Source organism: Bradysia coprophila, unplaced genomic scaffold (genome assembly GCF_014529535.1).
Source record: "Bradysia coprophila strain Holo2 unplaced genomic scaffold, BU_Bcop_v1 contig_151, whole genome shotgun sequence".
In the NCBI taxonomy this organism is placed as follows: domain Eukaryota; kingdom Metazoa; phylum Arthropoda; class Insecta; order Diptera; family Sciaridae; genus Bradysia; species Bradysia coprophila.
The window spans coordinates 6,052,167-6,070,319 of record NW_023503423.1 but is presented as its reverse complement, the minus strand read 5'-3'; the positions used below and the strand labels follow the sequence as shown (position 1 = coordinate 6,070,319).

Genomic DNA, 18,153 nt, shown 5'->3' with positions numbered 1-18,153 from the left:
AGTGAGAAGTTAAATGTTTTCCTACACTTGTACATTAACATATTTGCATAAGGTTTTAAATTAATATTTGATTATTCTAGCAAAGACGAAACGTAGTATGGTGTTGATTGTTAATATGTTAATACAGAACAAATCTTTGGAATGAGATAAGATAAAACTTCTTTTTTTTCCGTGGATGTTTGTAATTATTATCTTTGTATATAGTTGTACAAGCCAGCTAAATATGGATTCTTTTCGGTATTTATGTAGCCGAATAATCGCTTCAACGAAAGTTAAATCTTATCGCAAATTCCTCATGTATTATTCTAATCGAAAGACAGAAAAAGATATAGGAGATGATAACCAAAGGAAATTAAAAGTTAAGTTAGGGCATGTTGGGCATACCCAACTCTAATGTGATTTTAAATTTTGATAAAAACATATACGGCTTCCGCTAACGGTTTTGCTGATTATTAAATTCGAGTAAATTCAAGTCGATAGCAATGATCAAATCAAACCGAATTTTGCCTAGACTATGGAGGTGATTTAATTCTCAGTTTTCTGATATTTCTCAAATGCGGTGAGACGATGGCGTTTTGTTGACGCTTTTTCTTATGACAGTTGACAGTTCAGGTGAGAAAATTGTTATTTTCTGAACTCTTGTTTTTCCCATGGGGTGAACAAGGGTCTCTTTTCTCTTTGTCACTTTGTTTTGGCTGTGAAAAATGATGAATCAAATTGATGTGTTTGTTTCATGGATAAAAACGGTTATTCATGCTCTGCTGCAGATCAACAATTATGTGTTCACCTTGAAGGAAGAGAAATATTAATTTAATTCTAATTCGAGCAAATTGCAGTCCTCGCTTCGCTCTGGTCACCAACGTCGCTCTTCTTGAAATTTCCTATTATCTCCCCTTGGTAAACAAATAACTATTCCCTTCTAGGCAAACCATTTTTGAACAGACCTGCAAAATTGTCCGATTCTGTTGCGTATAAAGATTCAGTTTTCAAATAACGAGAGCATAATAATTGTCAAGCGAAAATGTTAAGCGGTTTGCTAATTGTTGAAGGTTGACAATTATTTATTTACGATGTTGCATGTTTGAGTCAAGAATGTGGTCAGGAATATCGAGACATTGTTACAGAAATGTTTCATTGACAGTTTCCACACACACATTCGCACAACCATGAATGCCGTTTGTTAAAAAAAAAAACAAATTGAGGTAATGTTACAGTCAAGACCCTATTGTGGACAGTATAATTTTGTCGTTCCTTGCTAGGGTGGAAATATCGCCTCCGACTCACTCGTTCTGAAAACCTCTAATTCACTAAAAAAAACCATTCAGGATGAGTTAGGATAACCACTATAGTTTACCAATGCTCTAATCGACATAAGTGAATACTAAATTAAAATCAAATTTATCTTTCGAAGACGAGTGTCGTATACAGGCGGTATTTATAAATGTCGCTCCGCAATCTTTTGACGCACCTTATTTAAATTACTGCTCCAAATCATTCAAAAAAAAGTTGGCAAATTTAGTTGTTTAATTGCTCCGAACCGAATTGGGAAATAAACCACTTTTTTGGTGTACGAATTGTTTCTTTCATAAATTAAAAAGTTGCGGATGTGTTTGCTGTGGGCGTTAATTAATATGGTCATAGTGAAAATGAGAATGAAACGAGAGAAAAAAAGATCGGCAAATTTGAATATTGTATTGACCATACAAATGTACGGTTCCATCTCTCTTATCGGAATCGGAAGTCTTCGATATAAATGCTTAGTTAACTGAAATGTCATGCGCAGCGATAGCGATACACATTATGTCAATACAAAGTGTAATGTTTAATCAACCCAAATAAACCTACCTGCCTTGAATTTTACCTCTTTACACACGTCGTTGAAGACAGAGAATGTAGGCGCATTAAATTCGATTTTTTTTTCTTTTCTTATAAACATGCAATTTAAAGTGACCGCTGTGAATGTAACATCCATAAATTTAAATTGATAAACTTTGAGAAGTACATTTAATGTTTAATTAATGAAATTAATCGAGCACACAAATTAGTATATCTCGATAAGTCGTACATCACATCACATAGAGTTAGTAATGTCACATCGTATAAGGTAGAAATGTGTTAATTTGAAAAACCAAATTAATTTGATAAAACAAAAATGTGTCACTCGTTCACATTCAGTCTGTTCTAGATGAGGTTGGGTTGATACAATTCAATAGAAAGAAAACTAATTTAGTTTTCTGTTTAGGCATACAATGTTTATCGTTATGACTTAGCTTACAGTCAACATAACTACGTTAGAAACTACTTCTACTACTTCTGCTCACAGTAACAAATGTTTCCCAGACTCTAAATAATCATGGATTTGCCACACATTCCACATATTCTAGTAGATCTAGTACTTTGAGACCTAAACTTAAAAAGACATCGAATCGAAAAAGGGTTTCCAACGTATTTTTGTGCACTTTCAGTTTAGTAAGGGCTTCCCTTGTTGAAATGAAGTTGTGGCAACAAATTGAACGCACATTTTTGTATGAAAATTTTGAATATGGCCAAGCCATCACCTTCTGATATATGAAGTAATTCCTGACCTGTCCCATGGCTAACCAAACTTCAAACGAAAATAGCTCGAAATCTTTTAACTTTTCGCAGAGCATCTTGGATTACAGTCACCTCAATTGTGTTCGAAATTCTCATGCGACTTCTTGTTTTTCTTCGTTCCACTGGTGTAACACCATACACATCATACAAGTGTGCAATTTATTGGTGGAACTTAAAAAAAACAACTCGAACTTATGAGTTTCTTGCTAATAAAATTGAGTTACGTGTATCTTGGTAGCTGAGATAAACTTCCATGAAGAACGCTCTTAGAGAAGTTCTGCAGATTTCGAAAAATTTCAAAACAAAATTTCTTTCATTACGGGACAGGTCATTATACTCGATATTATGGTCGCTGATAAGCAGACTTGACGGATTCAATTTTCAACGTTTTTTACAACAAAGACTTTCGAAGTTTCAGCGGAATGGAGCGTTGCGGGAAAATATTGAAAAAGACACAGTATCCTTCACACTGTTGTTTAGCTGAATTGCTCACATTGAACATTAATTGAGAGTAATAACTACACTAAGGGCTAGGTTAAAGCCAGAGACGCCGACTTGTGTTTGGGAGTAGTGGTGCCCATACAACAAGCGAATCTGGGAGTAGTGGTGCTCTTTCAAGTAAAACTGGAAAGATGTAGTGGTGCTCATCATTCGAGTAGTGGTGCCCGAGCCTCGCTTGTCCTTAGAAGTCGGCGCCCCTGGTTAAAGCGCCTTACATCGCAACATAAACATTTTGCGATAAGAAACTCTTAACCTGGCCCTAACTGGTTTCTTATACAAATTCTTCCAATTTTGAATGTCTCTTGATACATAGATCCTGGTTCTCAAGAGTCAACTATTGCAGTTGGTTATAATATCTTTCATCACGCTTAAGATTTAGTGAGTCCTTCTTCTCAAATCCATAGGGGCAGAAAATGAAGTTTCCTCTCACGTATTTTGAATCGTTAGCTTAGCAGAAAATTCCCAACAAACCTCGTTATATCTTAAGCGAGCGAAACATAAGTACCTACCTCGTTCTTTAAATGAACTTATGTTACCTGAGTCACACTCTCTCTCCATTTCATACCGTTACTTTACTCGTTATCTTTTCAATTTTTCGTTAGAGTATAAATCTAAGGCTTTAATGTCACCCATTATCACTCGAACGAAGTAGAAATAAAAAAAGAATTCCAAATTATTATTTTCAGATAATGACCGCATACCATTCAAATGCGTAAAATTATATCAAAATTGTACTATATCGTCAGTTAGTAAGAAAAAAAAAGAACGAGAACCATATAGAAGAATCAAGACTCAAACTAAAAAGAAGTGAAATTGTGTGCCCACTTTAAACTTTGTAGAAATTTTGTGATGAAAATATAGGCGACCTAAGCCTTTTTTCAAACCAATTTAAAGAAGCAAACGATAAGCTGAAATGTCTGTGATAATATTTCTTTCATGAAAAAAAAAAGTGTTGACAATAAATTACATTGGCTAAGTATACCATACTTACATACCCAATCATTGATAAACTGAAATTCCGGCCTAAAGGAAATTTATAAAACGAAAAACATTCTTTGAATGGATGAAAGTGCAGCTAACAATGAACAAAACGAAAATAATTTAAACAAATCGGAGAAGGCGGATAACAAACATGATTTATTGTACACAAACAACATTATTATGATTATGTCGAATTTAAAATTAATTTAAATTAATTTGTGATTCATTTATATAGTTTCTGTTTTGTTTTACAAATAAGAAGAACAACCAAAAGACAATCATTATGATTAAATTAAAATCGTTGTTCCGCAGAGGACAGGGACCGTCAGGTTCGAAACATTCGTCTAGCTCGAATCACACGCAACAGTTAAAGTCTGGATCAACGGCGTCCAGTTCCGACAACATTGACAGTACCGGCATCATAAGCAAACCGCCGAAACACTATCAAGAATCCAAAGATCGTACAGACCAAAAATATAGGGGATCGAGGGATAAGCTGAGCTCCCGGGAGAGTTTAGATGTGAAAGAGACAACTAAACACTCGTTTCAGCAAGACAGCTACAATCAGCCGAGACTGCAATCGATGCCACTTATACAACAACAACAGCATGTTGGCAACAATAACATGATTGATCAAAGAGACGTTTCAAATTATACCGTCGATCCGCTAGCCGAAATTAATTTTGATGGACCGAAAGAGGTGAGTACGAAAAGTCACTGGATGAATTAACGGATCTGGCAGGCCCTAAGTTAAGAGACTCAATTTGGGAAATTTGAGGAACTTTTGTTAACTTTGGTGAAATTTCTTTTGACGAACTTACAAGAACTTCATAAGATGTTTAGGAATTATTTACCCAATCTTAGGGCCTGACTGAAGTCGACTGTTTTTCCCATTTGGGGAGCCACTATTCAATTATCCATTTAAATTCTGAAGAATTCACAAAAATATTAAATCTTCGAATTCTTTACGAATACCAAATATTCTAAAAGGAAACTCTTAGGAGCTCCTAAAAAATTCGAATAATAAGCCCTGTTGCATGGCGATACCATACATCTTAAAGATTTCGTAATTAAAGCGTATCGGCACATCATGATTCAGTCAAGTACTTCAATTTTTAAGTAAAATGTTTGATTCCCAATCTTGGACGAGGGGTTCTTTTGAAAAACAGCCTACCGAAATCGGGCGTGCTTTCTAGTGGAACTTTTTATAGGTACCTAGAAAGGACTTCGACCCTAGAAGCCAAAACCACTCTCAAAAAAATTCTTCGAAGCTTTTATGGCTGGTGAAAGGTGATCGAAAGCCGGAAATTTACACATTTCTTACCAAAATTTCTCCAGGTACACGAGCCGTACAGGGTCGTGTGGGGTGTCATTAGAAAGGTAATCACATGTACTATTGAGCCGAATAGAGACTCATTGGTTTTAAAATTATTCCACACTGAAATATGTGCAGTTGAAGTTTTCAACAGAAAACTTGCACTTTTCTTACCAATATTTCTCTAGTTACACGAGCCGTACATGGTGGTGTGGGGTATCATTTGAAAGGTAATTTTATGTGCTTTTGGGTCAAATAGGGTCTTATGGGGTTTATATGCATATGCGATGAAATATGGGCACTTAAACATTTCAACTTCTCATATTTCATCGTAGATGCTTTCAAGCCCCCATAAGACCCTAAAATTACCTTTCAAATGATCCCCCACACCACCATGTACGGCTCGTGTAACTGGAGAAATATTGGTAAGAAAAGTGCAATCTCTATTCGGCTCAATAGTACATGTGATTACCTTTCTAACGACACCCCACACGACCCTGTACGGCTCGTGTACCTGGAGAAATTTTGGTAAGAAAAGTGCAAATTTCCGGCTTTCGATCACCTTTCACCAGCCATAAAAGCTTCGAAGCTTCTAGGGTCGCAGTCCTTTCTAGGTACATACCTATAAAAAGTTCCACTAGAAAATGCGTCCGATTTCGGTAGGCTGTTTTTCGAAAGAATCCCTCGGACTTCTTTAGTCTAGTGCGATACGTTTAGCTATTATAAGAGAATCCTATCCAGAGATCATTCATTTCTGACGTCGATGTCAATAACATATAACATATAGCCTGTAACGCAAGGCTATAAACTTTGGAAGGTCATAAGACGCGAGTGATACACAATTTCCATACAAATAAATTACCAAAAATCGAATTTGTGGTGAATTTTTACTTATGAAAATAAGTGGGTCACCGCGTCTCAAAAATGTTCAGTCATGAACCGTAACAATCATGAACCGTAACTTATTTGGGAACGTTAGCAAAACGGCCGCCAACTGTAAATACAACTGCAAACAACGCACTTCAAGCAAAAGTGGTTACTATTTTGGATGAAAAATGTTTCCAGATTTTTTACAGTGCCAAAATTTGTTTGATACACTGTCCCGTTTTAGTACTCTATTAAGAGGACCACTCATCCTTGAAGTGCGTTGCTGTAAAGCATACGGTAACGCTTTTCCAAGTTTAAACCAGTCAGTGTTTATTTAGTGTTATCGTTCAGTTTACCGATGAATTTAGATTGACACTATTGACTTTTTCGCATGACGAGGATGCTTCTAACAATTTAAAATTCACTTTCCGAGTTTTCACATAACTTGAATTTTAACGCCGGGAAAACCAAAGAGAAATGTTAGTCAGTACAGTATTACCAGATCCTCAGTTATTCATCTAAATTGTTTCGATTAATTGTACCATCGTTCCGTTCAAACAGGGTGCTCGCCAACAATCTAGAATGCAAGATTTACACTCACACATTGAACGTTTAAGCCGCGAAAAAATGGCACTTGAATCAACTGTGGTCGAACTGTCGTCCTACAAAAACGAAGTGGTTTCACTGCGCAGTGACATGTCCAAACTACAAGTAAGTCATGATTTAACAACACTGTTCTGCATAGACATTGTAACGATTTCATTCCACTCATTCACAGGTCAGTCACGACCGTGGTCTGAACGAAATGCAACGTCTGGCCGATGAAAATCAATCCCTTCGCAATCGATTGCGTGACGTGGTTCATTCACCATTATCGGACAATGAAAAGCAGCAAATCATTGACGATTCACAGAGATTGCACAGCTCAGCGCCGGCATCGATTGCCCTGCCAAGTAACCATGAAAACGATGGTACGCCATGTGTCACGCCCGACTGGGACAAGCATTCATTGAGTAGTGAGGTGTCGGTGGCATGTCTTCAAGATAAAATAAATCAAATGGAAGAAACGCACTATTCAACCAATGAAGAGCTGCAGGCTACACTGCAAGAGTTAGCCGACTTGCAGTCCCAACTGGCTGAACTTCAGTCCGATAATGATCGTTTAGCCGAGGAAAAAGATGTTCTATTTCAGTCGCTGTGCCGACAAACCGAAAAATTGGAAGATTCACGAAACCAGATCGGCACTTTGCAGGAGCTCTTGTTACGCGAATCGAATGTTGGCGAAAATGGTACGACAGAACGAGAGCAAAAATTGCTGGATCTACTAAAAAATGCTCAAGAGGAACGCGAAAGTTTGTTTATCAAGCAAGAGGAATTGAATTCCGTGCTGAACGAGCATCGTATTCAGTTGGAAAATGCCTCAATCGAACAGACTCGATTGAAAGAACGCATTAGTTTGCTGGATTCAACGCTTGATGCAAACAATGCCGAACGTAAGCAAATCGATGCTCAGCTGTTGCAAGCACGCGAAGAGAGTGCAAGTAGACAAATTGAGATAAGTAGACTGACCACGTTGCTGGAAAATGCTCGCGCAAAAATCGATGAATTTGAACAAGATCGTGCACTCGGCGATAAATCTGATCTAGGTGAATTGCTGGACATAGCTCGGAAAGAGAAGGATTTATTGGAAAGTGAAGTGGCATTGCTGCAGGAGTCTCTGTCGAAAAGTCAATGTGAGGTGAAAAAACTGAAAGACCAAATTGCCGGTGTTGTTGAGAAGTCTAAAGTGGAGAGAAATAATGCCAAATACGCCTTAGCCGACTTGGAATACAAGTTTGATAGTCTGAAGAACGATAAATTGAAATTGGCAGCTGACTATCAGTTGCTGCAGGACACCGCCAACGAATTGCAGGTTCAGTGTAAATGTCACGTTGAAGACAAGTCACAGTTGGAGAATCTTCTATCGGAAACGCAAAGACATTTGGGCGATGCCGAAAAGAAATTGGCAGAGAAAGAGGAATCACTGGCTGAGGAAAAGAAACTCAGAAAACAGGAGGTATGTGAATCAAATGATGTCGGTTCTGTGCACCATTTGTTTATCCTCAACAATTGTTTTACAGAACGAAGAATGGGAGCAATTCCAGTCGGATTTGCTGATGACTGTGAGAGTGGCAAACGATTTCAAAACGGAAACTCAGGTTTGATTAAGAACAATTCCAGGCGTCGAACCCATGACTGAAAAATCGTTAAACATTTTCAGGTTGCATACGAAAATTTAGTCATAGATAATAAAGCTCAGCGTGATAAGATCCGGAATTTGGAGCAGGAGATAGTTAAACTTAACAAGGGTGAGTAGCACTGACTTTACGATAGTTGGTTCCACTAACTAACCAATCTGTTGCATGAAATTCGATTTTGTTTGATCAATTAACACCAATTACTGGCGGTAATGCTCGGCAAAGCTCGCACCAATCGAGCCCCTCTAATTTCCACCGCTACAAATTTTTACCTAGCAATTCATTCCTGGCTCCCTAGAGCCGATGAGTGTTCAGTACTTACTCTGAGTAACTTTTTAAATCTTGAATGATCGACATAGGTGCTGAATTACAACTTGATCGACGGACCTGAGTTCGTCCAATAGCTTCTCACACTTTACTTACGACCGAAATGAACACAAAATTACCACCCACCGGTCATTGCTAGTCGATCTCAATTTAATTTGTTTCAAAATTTAGAAATATGGTTCTTGCAACCAAGCGATACCATTTACCGAGAACCTATCCTCCAAAATTCTGCGCTAACAATACGACCACCATCTGCTGCCAATACAGTATTACCAACGGAGGACGAATTCATTACGCAAGTTTCCGAATTTCGACAACAAATGAACACCTTAACAGCGAACGATCTTGCGATGGACGAAATAGAAAAGAATTTCCTACCGGGCGACGATGACGAGTACAAAATAAAATACCGTTACAAAATTACCGATCCCGACGTAAAAGAAGAATCGGTCCGTCGTTCCTGGCCGCGTAATGTCGACCGCAGTCGCACGAAAAGTGTGGAAATGTCCCGTAACGGCAATTTCAACGAAACAATATTCGAACCGGAACCATATTCATCATCGTCTCCCTCACCATCTCAGACTAATGAAGATTCTGATGGACCGCCTCCGCTACCCGATCGACCACCGCCATCTGCTGTTGTCATTGGTGACGAGCCGATCATCCAGATAAAATCAGCAATGAAAAAGCAATTCGACAAACTTATCGATATGGTTCGTACGGACAAAAGTTCAACGGAAAAAAATGTCACATTTCAACCTCCTGTTCCCGAAACTATTCCCGAACTGGAATTCAAACCGATCGCCACATCTCGAAGTACGGAAAATTTGTCAACGGTTGTCAAACCGATTCCACAATATCCCGACTCCATGTCAAAGAGCACACAAGATCTTACAAAGTCCAACGATTCAGAGTTTGCATTCCGTCCGTTGACAATATCCAAAAGCTCAGATGATATTCTTATACCAGACATTGATGGCATTCGAAAAATTTCAACGTCCAAGTACAAAAAGTACCACCGAGCTAAGTCCGACGAACGGCTGAATCAAATGGATGAGGAGTTGTATGCCAACCTGCCAATTGGAAGTTTTTCGAAACAATCGATTAAACCAGTTGACGGCCACCGAAAACCTCATCCGTTACCCAGATCGACTGACGGCCAAGCTGGCGATCGCACATCAAAGACCATCGTTTTTGTTTTGGACAAAGAGAAGGATCATTTCGTATTGGAAGATCCAACTCTCGGCGAAAATTTGGTGATCACAGCACCAATCGTTGAACATTTGCCATCAGGTGATGCCCAGTTGGTGAAAATAACCGTTCCGAAAAATCCCAGTTCGCCGAAGATTATCGAGCCGAAGAGAGCCGAACTTGAACCACTGAACGATGTGGAATTCCGATCGAAAGAAACCTCAAGTAGCAAACGCTCGGTAACGGAGAAATTCACGACATTTTGTGGTTTCGGTGGTAGGAAAGGACGGGACGCAAACGCTCAATCTGGATTCTATGGTGACAATACCGTTGAGAGTCGAATTGTGCATGTGAAAAGTATGGAAAATTTGACCATCAAAAGTGAAAGAACGGAACTCACCTCGTTCAAGTCAACGTCGAAAGAGCATTTGGTGTCGTCATTTATTTCGTACCTTTCGGATGATGAAGACGACTCAGACATCACACGTCGTAAGTCTGTGCTTGTCTCAATAGAAATGTTATGCAGAATGTGGTTGAACAGGCTTTTTCGGTAAAATATCATCATTCATCGATAAGTTGTTGGAATAGGCTTCCTGTTGTGTCTTTATTCGGCTGTAGAACTATTACGAGTGGTTTCGGAAGATAAGTCTGACGTTGTCCAGCAGCTATCTTATGTGTCGGCTACTACATTTCTATGAGATTAGTTTGTGCGATTTATTGTTTTGTGTTGCTTACTTGATTTCCGATGTTATATTTGCGGAATTGTGAATGTGTTCAGCTTATGGCTAGTGTTCATCATCTGCTAGATTTTGTCTGTTAAGCTTTGCGTTGATACCACGTCCCAAACTAGTCTTAGCGGTGGTAACTGTAAAATAGTCCAAAGATCGTGTGCATATTCGTTCATATTTTCACGGTTTTAAACCTTAGCCAAATTTTTTACAGTTAATGTCAACCAATTTTGCGTCTAAATTTCCTTGTTTTTTCAGCTGGTCCACTCATACAATCACACTGTTAATGCGTGCGTGCTTATACGGTTTTACCACTGTCAATCTCGTGTTTGTGACTATAAAACCCATATAAATACGTGTAAGCAGTGTGTTTGTATGAGCGGACCATCTGTTAAACAAACTGAATCAAACTTAGACACAAACTGGGTTGACATTGACTGTCCCTATGGGAAAAACATTTTTGAACGCTAGAGAAGGCCCTGACGATACACATAATATATCGCTGCAGTCAGTTAGTCGTAGAAAATCCGAATTGGTGTTCTTGGTGTCAAGGTATTGAAGTCCAAATTTTTGCTTAAGGGTCGGTCAGGCCAAAAACGGTCAGATTTTCAAATTTCGAACTGGTTTGAAACGACGGGCCTTTTAATGAATATTGTTGGACACCAATTTGGATTTTGTACGAGATGTGTAACGGCGACACATACAAGGCCTCGTTAGCACTCAAAAATGGAACAAAGAATTTTTGCATCGGGTAACTTACAATTTGGCATAGGTTTCGAACCGTGGATTAACCGATATGCATGTGGGTTCTCGGTCTAGTCACACTCATGTCTACAAGCCGCTACAAACATTATCTTTGGCCTTCTATAAGAATTATTATTACTTGCCACAAGAGTATAAGAGCCTTAGAAGTGCCAGAAGAAATCATATCGTTGTGTTCGTTTTTTTGTCATTTGTTTGTTTAAGACTGATCTGGACATTATATTATCCCACAATTGACAGAGCAAACGAAATGCGAGTGCGAGGGTTGTTATTTATTTCATTTTGTTTCGTACCAAGCGCCAAATCATCATTTGTGGGGTTGTACAATGTTAAACGAACATCAAACTATAATCGTCTTACCACACTAAAGTTAACTAATTTTCGAATCAAATATTTTAGCTGCAGCTCAAGACACCCAAACATCACTACTAAACACCGTTGTTCAACAAGAAATGGCTGTGCGTCGACAACGTGTCGGTATATCGCGACAGGATTCTAGACTTTCTGTTAAGTCATTAATCGAAAGTATTGAGAAATCTCAGCAGCATGTGAGTCAAGTCTAAATTATGGAATGAAGTCACTTTTTCACTGTATGAATCCGTTACATTTACAGGCCAAAACGAATGGACCTAGTTCCATATGCAGCTCAACGTCAAGCCTGAACAGTCTAGCATCGGATGTATTGGCGCCGAACAATCAAAATGGTCGAAATCAAAGCGAATGGAATGAGAATGTCATTTCGCAGAATCAGGTATGTTGTGTCGTACGGACTGAGGTGGTGACCAGCGATTTAATCAGATTAGATGATATACCTTGCGCCAGCACAATTAATTTATCGATTTTACGAAACTTGTTGATTTTAGTGAGGTCAGGGTCAGAGTGGATGTTTTGATCATTCTTCAATCTATCTGGCCCTAAACGGTTCCTTAAAGTGGAAATTATTCATATTAATGTCCAAATCCTCATGACCCCATCGGAGTTTGCTTTTTTTTAGAAATATCATGACGGTTAAGTTAGCTCAAAAGTTTTCTCAAAATTTTAGCGATATCGCTAACCTTGAACGATTTTGCGCTACAAAATCAGTTAGCGCTAAATCAATTTTGAGAAATCTTCAGACATTTGGAATTTTGAGAAAACTTTCAGATTTTGGGATATCGTCGGTCGTACCGAAATTTGAGAAAACTTTCAGATTTTGGGATATCTTCGGTCATACGGAATTTTGAGAAAACTTTCAGATTTTGGGATAACTTCAGTCGTACCAAATTTTGAGAACGACCGAAGTTATCCCAAAATCTGAAAGTTTTCTCAAAATATGGGACGACCGTAGATATCCCAAAATCTGAAAGTTTTCTCAAAATTCCGTATGACCGAAGATATCCCAAAATCTGAAAGTTTTCTCAAATTTCGGTACGACCGACGATATCCCAAAATCTGAAAGTTTTCTCAGAATACGAGACGACCGAAGTTATCCCAAAATCTGAAAGTTTTCTCAAAACATGGGACGACCGTAGATATCCCAAGATTATATAGATTTCTCAAAATTCGGTACGACCGAAGTTACCCCAAAATCTGACAGTTTTCTCAGAATACGGGACGACCGAAGATATCCCAAAATCTGAAAGTTTTCTCAGAATACGGGACGACCGAAGTTATCCCAAAATCTGAAAGTTTTCTCAAAATATGGGACGACCGTAGATATCCCAAGATTATATAGTTTTCTCAAAATTTAGTACGACTGAAGTTATCCCAAAATCTGAAATTTTTCTCAGAATTCCGTACGACCGAAGTTATCCCAAAATCTGAAAGTTTTCTCAAAATTCCAAATGTCTGAAGATTTCTCAAAATTGATTTAGCGCTACGAAATAGCGCTAATTGATTTCGTAGCGCAAAATCGTTCAAGGTTAGCGATATCGCTAAAATTTTGAGAAAACTTTTGAGCTAACTTAACCGTCATGAAATATCGGCGCTCACAAGTCTGGGGAAAATGTCCCATAGCCCAAAGTTTATTGGTTCTCAACTGTAGCCCCAATTTCATGTTGATTTTGTAGCCAATAAGTTTTACATTCCCGACGGTGAAATACTTTGTAACACTGTCTTAGACATGAAGGGTGGACGGGAATTTTTTTTTATTTACGCAAAGGTTGTGATATCACAAAACCAACGGCAATTTAAACTCTGCTGATCAGCGTATTATGGTTGACCATAATTCGATTTTACTCAAATTACTTTTGATGACTGTGCGACAATGTATTTGTCGATCGAAATCATTGAATTTGCTGATCAAATAAACAAAACAAGAATTTGCTTAGAATCGATATCGTTCAAAAATGAATCAGCCATTCGTCGTGATCAATAAAGATTTTATTTTTCATTTTAATTTAGCTAAATACACCGGTTGTTGCATCGATAACGGCAAAGAGTCCTCTACGCGAACAGCAACAAACTGTCGGCTCTAACGTAAGCATCAACGGAAGTCAAAAGGGCTTGATTTCAGGTGAGCGTGAACCGCATTTTGTCTAGAGTAGTTTTCGTAAATGGAATGGATTGGCACCAGCTCACACTATTAAAACTACTAAAATCACACGATTTTCTTTGCATTAACTTTGGATTTGATTGACACTAACAACATTTTATTTTTTAATTTTCTTTGTTGTCACTTAATATTATAGTTAATTGATCGTAGAGTTTATGAATCGAATGACACACCCTTATATCAACAATTAATTACTTATTATGATTTAGTCAACATTTATTTGGACGAAGTTGCGAATTTTGAGTAACGAATTTATTGGATGAAATCGAATAAAAAAGATTTTGGAATCTAATTTCTTTTTACTTTTGAAGCCACACACTACTAGGGAGAGATTCAAATTTGTGCGAGAAGATCAGTCGAGACTATCAAGTAAATTCAAGAGAGTAATTTCTCAAAAAACAGTCGGCGACTTTGAAATAACTGACGAATTTTACTTCAGCTGTTTTTCAGCTGATATACTAATGCAAACAAAAGTTATACGGGTGAAACAGTAAACAGCGCGGTAAAACCATTCAAAGAGTAAAAACACCTTCCATTGTATGAGTATCAGCTGAAACGAAATGAGTCACTTGTTTTAATGTCGTCGATTGTAGGATCTTCTAGTGAGTGCACTCATGAGAGTAGCATACAATACCTACGCAAATATTGAAAACTGCACAGTTTTGAAGCTGTCTTATAGTGTAATTATGATTTATCAAAGGTGTTGGCATAGTTAGCTAATTATTATCGTATTATCGTTTAACGAATGTCTATTTTAGATTAGATTTGCATGTTTGCTTTTGAATTATGCTCCAAACTTGACGTGAACGAAACTGTGACTCAGTTGTACAGTCAAACTAAATTTCTTTGAACTAAATTGATCTAGACCTACGATTTAGTAGAATTTAATTATGAACACTAAAGAATTGCAATGTGCACTTTTGCTACTGTTGAATTCATAGGCTGGTCCAGAAATACACTCCTTGGATAGTAGACAATCAAAACTCAATCTGAAGAATGTCTTTACACATTCACTGTAACGTGAACCTATAGAGCAAAATACAGTGTAAATAGCTTGTCTTCGGATTGTTCATGCTACACAAAGAGTGCTTTGTCGACCAACTTTTGCATTCAATTGTAGCACATCTCAGAACCTAGGAGACTTAAGTAAGTCTCTCAATGTTCATCCTTGCTTGTCATTACAAATCATGGCAACATCAATTTTTGGAGTAAAGTTTGAACAAGCTTTCCAGCTTTTTTTACATTTATGTTTAAGCTTTTATCACCTGGCCTAGTTTCAGGTGAAGCGGCAATGACGAACATAATTAAGCTTTGTCAGTAGTTTGTCACGAATCTTTCGTTACATTTTTGTGTTAATTGTTTTATGCTTAATCCGTTACTAGTTACTACAACTATCAAGCGCATTGTGATTTAATTCTTAAATCTGTTACTTCTAATTATTGAAGTATTTCGTCTAATGTTTGTTAACCAAAAGAATTGGTACGCTTCTTGATCGTGGCTAATGTTTGTTGCAGAATCTTTTACTTCGTTAGTTTCAACATAAATTTTTTGGTTATAACAAGGAAAAAGCTTGGAGTTCATCGCTCTGTTGTCTCTATCGTTGTTGTTAACAGATGAATTAACCAATTTATGAAGTCTGTTCTATGATTCCCTTATATCGTAGCAGTAAAAAGTGTACATAGTGTTTGGTAATGAGGACGATAGGTGAATGACCGGTCTGATCATCTTGAGGTTAAAGTTTTGTCAAAACTTCCATTTTTTGCAATTCTTCATAATAGTTTGAACGAACAGTCTTGTGACAAAGTCTTCGAAATACCGAAGAGACTGATCTGAGGGCTTTCCATAGATAATGTTCACTTTAAGGAACGATGAACGATGACCGCACGTACAGCGAAGGGATCCAAAAATCTTGAAAAATACTGGATGATATTTATGACATTGTCCTTGTCGAATATGGTGGTGTATATGTATAGGAAAACGAATGGTCAACTGGCTTGGGTTTCGACCAAAAATTAGAGGAAAGGTGTAGGTTGGGCTCGGTTATGTTGTTAAATCATGAACCCACTCTCATTTCTCATTCTCTTTTTGGTTGAATAATTATTATCAGACCGGATCACATTGTTGTAATTATAGAACAAAATAACAATTCCAATAACATCCCATTGTACACGGTATTGTATACACGTTTGTTCATTGCGTTCCCCATTAATGTATTGTTTCTGTTAATTCGAATTAATCATCAATTTATCAACAAAAATTTTTTAAAATTTTTAAACAAAAATAACACAAAACCACACAACAAACAGATTTTGGGAAATCTGACCTGCATCTTCTGAAACGTTCCAACTACGCCAACATCAACGGTTTGCAACGAATTGAAAAAGTTGTTAGACAAGCATCGGATGACCCTTGTGTTGCAACATATAAAAGCGAAAAAACATTGGATTTTGTGAGACGTAGTAGCTGCGGAGACATATGTAGGTTTTTTTGTTTATAGAAAAATTAGTTTCTAGTTCGACAAACGCTTTGCGATTTAAGCTTTTTTACATTTTGCATGAAAATTATTTTTTTTCTTTTAATTCTACCGACAAACTTTACATTGCACCTAAACCGTTAATGTTAACTAAAATACTGAATACCCAAGACACATATGTGCTAGTCTTCGTTTGCGTGCTGAAATGATATTTGTTGTACATTTTGATGTGAAATGGAATAGGTCATATCGTGACGTCATACACCTTTTAGCTAGTCGTGACATCTGCGTTGTTACAAAGCTGAATTTGGGATTCAAGATAGCTTTCATAGCTGAATATTGATCAACATAAATCTAACGTCATGCGCAATTGGAATGGACTAATCCACAAATCAAAGATTCTTTGAAGCAACTTTTTGCACCTGGGTGAAAGTGTCAGTATTATTGCAGATGCTATTTTCTACCGGGTAAAAATAGTCGTTGTGCTAACTGCACCAGGTATTGGCGTTTTGATAGCTTTGATAGTTTTGATAACCAACCCGATATATTTCCTTATATTTCCCTGGAAAAGCATTTACATTAATGCTGAGACTGTTTGCCCCGGGTGCAAATAACATTCACAATAATGGGGACACTTTTGCACTCTTTGGGCTCTACCAAGGTATCTTATAGCAGAAAATTAAAATTGCTTGCTAGCAACAATCATGTTTTTACTATTGTAGTACTAACATTTCACATACGTCCAGAATATCTTCGAGTCTTTTGATCTTTCGAAATGTACAATAAAACTAATTTCACCTCGCAGCACGAACTGACAGCAAATATTTTGTTTTTAAGAAAGTATAACTGAAAGAATTGGCTAGTTTATTGGTCTTTATAAATCGTTGCATTGTCTAGTGCCTAATTTCCAGAATTTTCTCAAGACATTCTAGGAGATTTAAGAATTTGGAGAATTTTTAGGAATTAAATTTCTTGAAAATTCTTGAAGTTCTTGCGAAGAAAGTCAAGATTATGACAGAAATTCGAACATTTTCAAGTAACTTAATTTTCGAATTTCTTAAATTAGAATTTTTCAATAATTTTGAGAATTTTCTACAGTTTTCAAGAATTCGCGAAAATAGTCACTGTGTAGCTTGTACTTCGATTGCTACAGATATAAAACCTGGAACTCGAATACTTTTCATGAGAATTCGATAAACAATCGACAAAGCTCTTCGTTTTAGTAGCTCGAAGCAGCTCGCCGTGCAACTCTTTCAGTTGTACTTACATTGAATTTCCCAGATAAAATCATAGAAAATAACCAAAAAAACAATTCTTCCACTAAAACCATTTAGGTGAACGAAAGGATCCATTAAGTGCCCTGGTCAAGAACGGTGGCTCCAAACGCAACGCTTTATTGAAGTGGTGTCAAAATAAGACTGTCGGCTATCGCAACATAGACATAACGAATTTCAGTTCCTCATGGAATGATGGCTTAGCTTTATGCGCGATTCTGCACTCATACTTACCTGATTCTGTACCGTACGACACGCTCGGTCCGTGTGACAAGCGGCGCAATTTTTCGATTGCTTTTTCAGCGGCTGAAAGTGTTGGAATTCAAACATCACTGGTATGGTTGGATTTAAGTTAGTCGTTGTCTCGTA

General features: G+C 37.5%; 1 protein-coding gene across 5 annotated transcripts in view; it reads left to right on the top strand.

The window, feature by feature from the left end:
* The window catches only part of LOC119074552 (cytospin-A-like), a 52,586-nt gene that overhangs the window by 34,094 nt on the left and 339 nt on the right, over nucleotides 1-18,153 (top strand). For 2 of the 5 annotated variants that reach the window (XM_037180734.1, XM_037180732.1), the window contains exons 4-14: nucleotides 4,390-4,777; nucleotides 6,821-6,970; nucleotides 7,038-8,315; nucleotides 8,380-8,457; nucleotides 8,520-8,607; nucleotides 8,995-10,503; nucleotides 11,904-12,052; nucleotides 12,118-12,255; nucleotides 13,887-13,998; nucleotides 16,344-16,514; nucleotides 17,845-18,119. In XM_037180734.1, the coding sequence (XP_037036629.1) occupies nucleotides 4,661-4,777; nucleotides 6,821-6,970; nucleotides 7,038-8,315; nucleotides 8,380-8,457; nucleotides 8,520-8,607; nucleotides 8,995-10,503; nucleotides 11,904-12,052; nucleotides 12,118-12,255; nucleotides 13,887-13,998; nucleotides 16,344-16,514; nucleotides 17,845-18,119 (4,065 nt within the window). In that variant the 5' untranslated portion in view covers nucleotides 4,390-4,660. Of the gene's footprint in view, nucleotides 1-3,782; nucleotides 4,778-6,820; nucleotides 6,971-7,037; nucleotides 8,316-8,379; nucleotides 8,458-8,519; nucleotides 8,608-8,994; nucleotides 10,504-11,903; nucleotides 12,053-12,117; nucleotides 12,256-13,886; nucleotides 13,999-16,343; nucleotides 16,515-17,844; nucleotides 18,120-18,153 lie in introns of all 5 variants that reach the window. The other 3 variants (XM_037180735.1, XM_037180733.1, XM_037180736.1) reach the window with 3 other exon arrangements.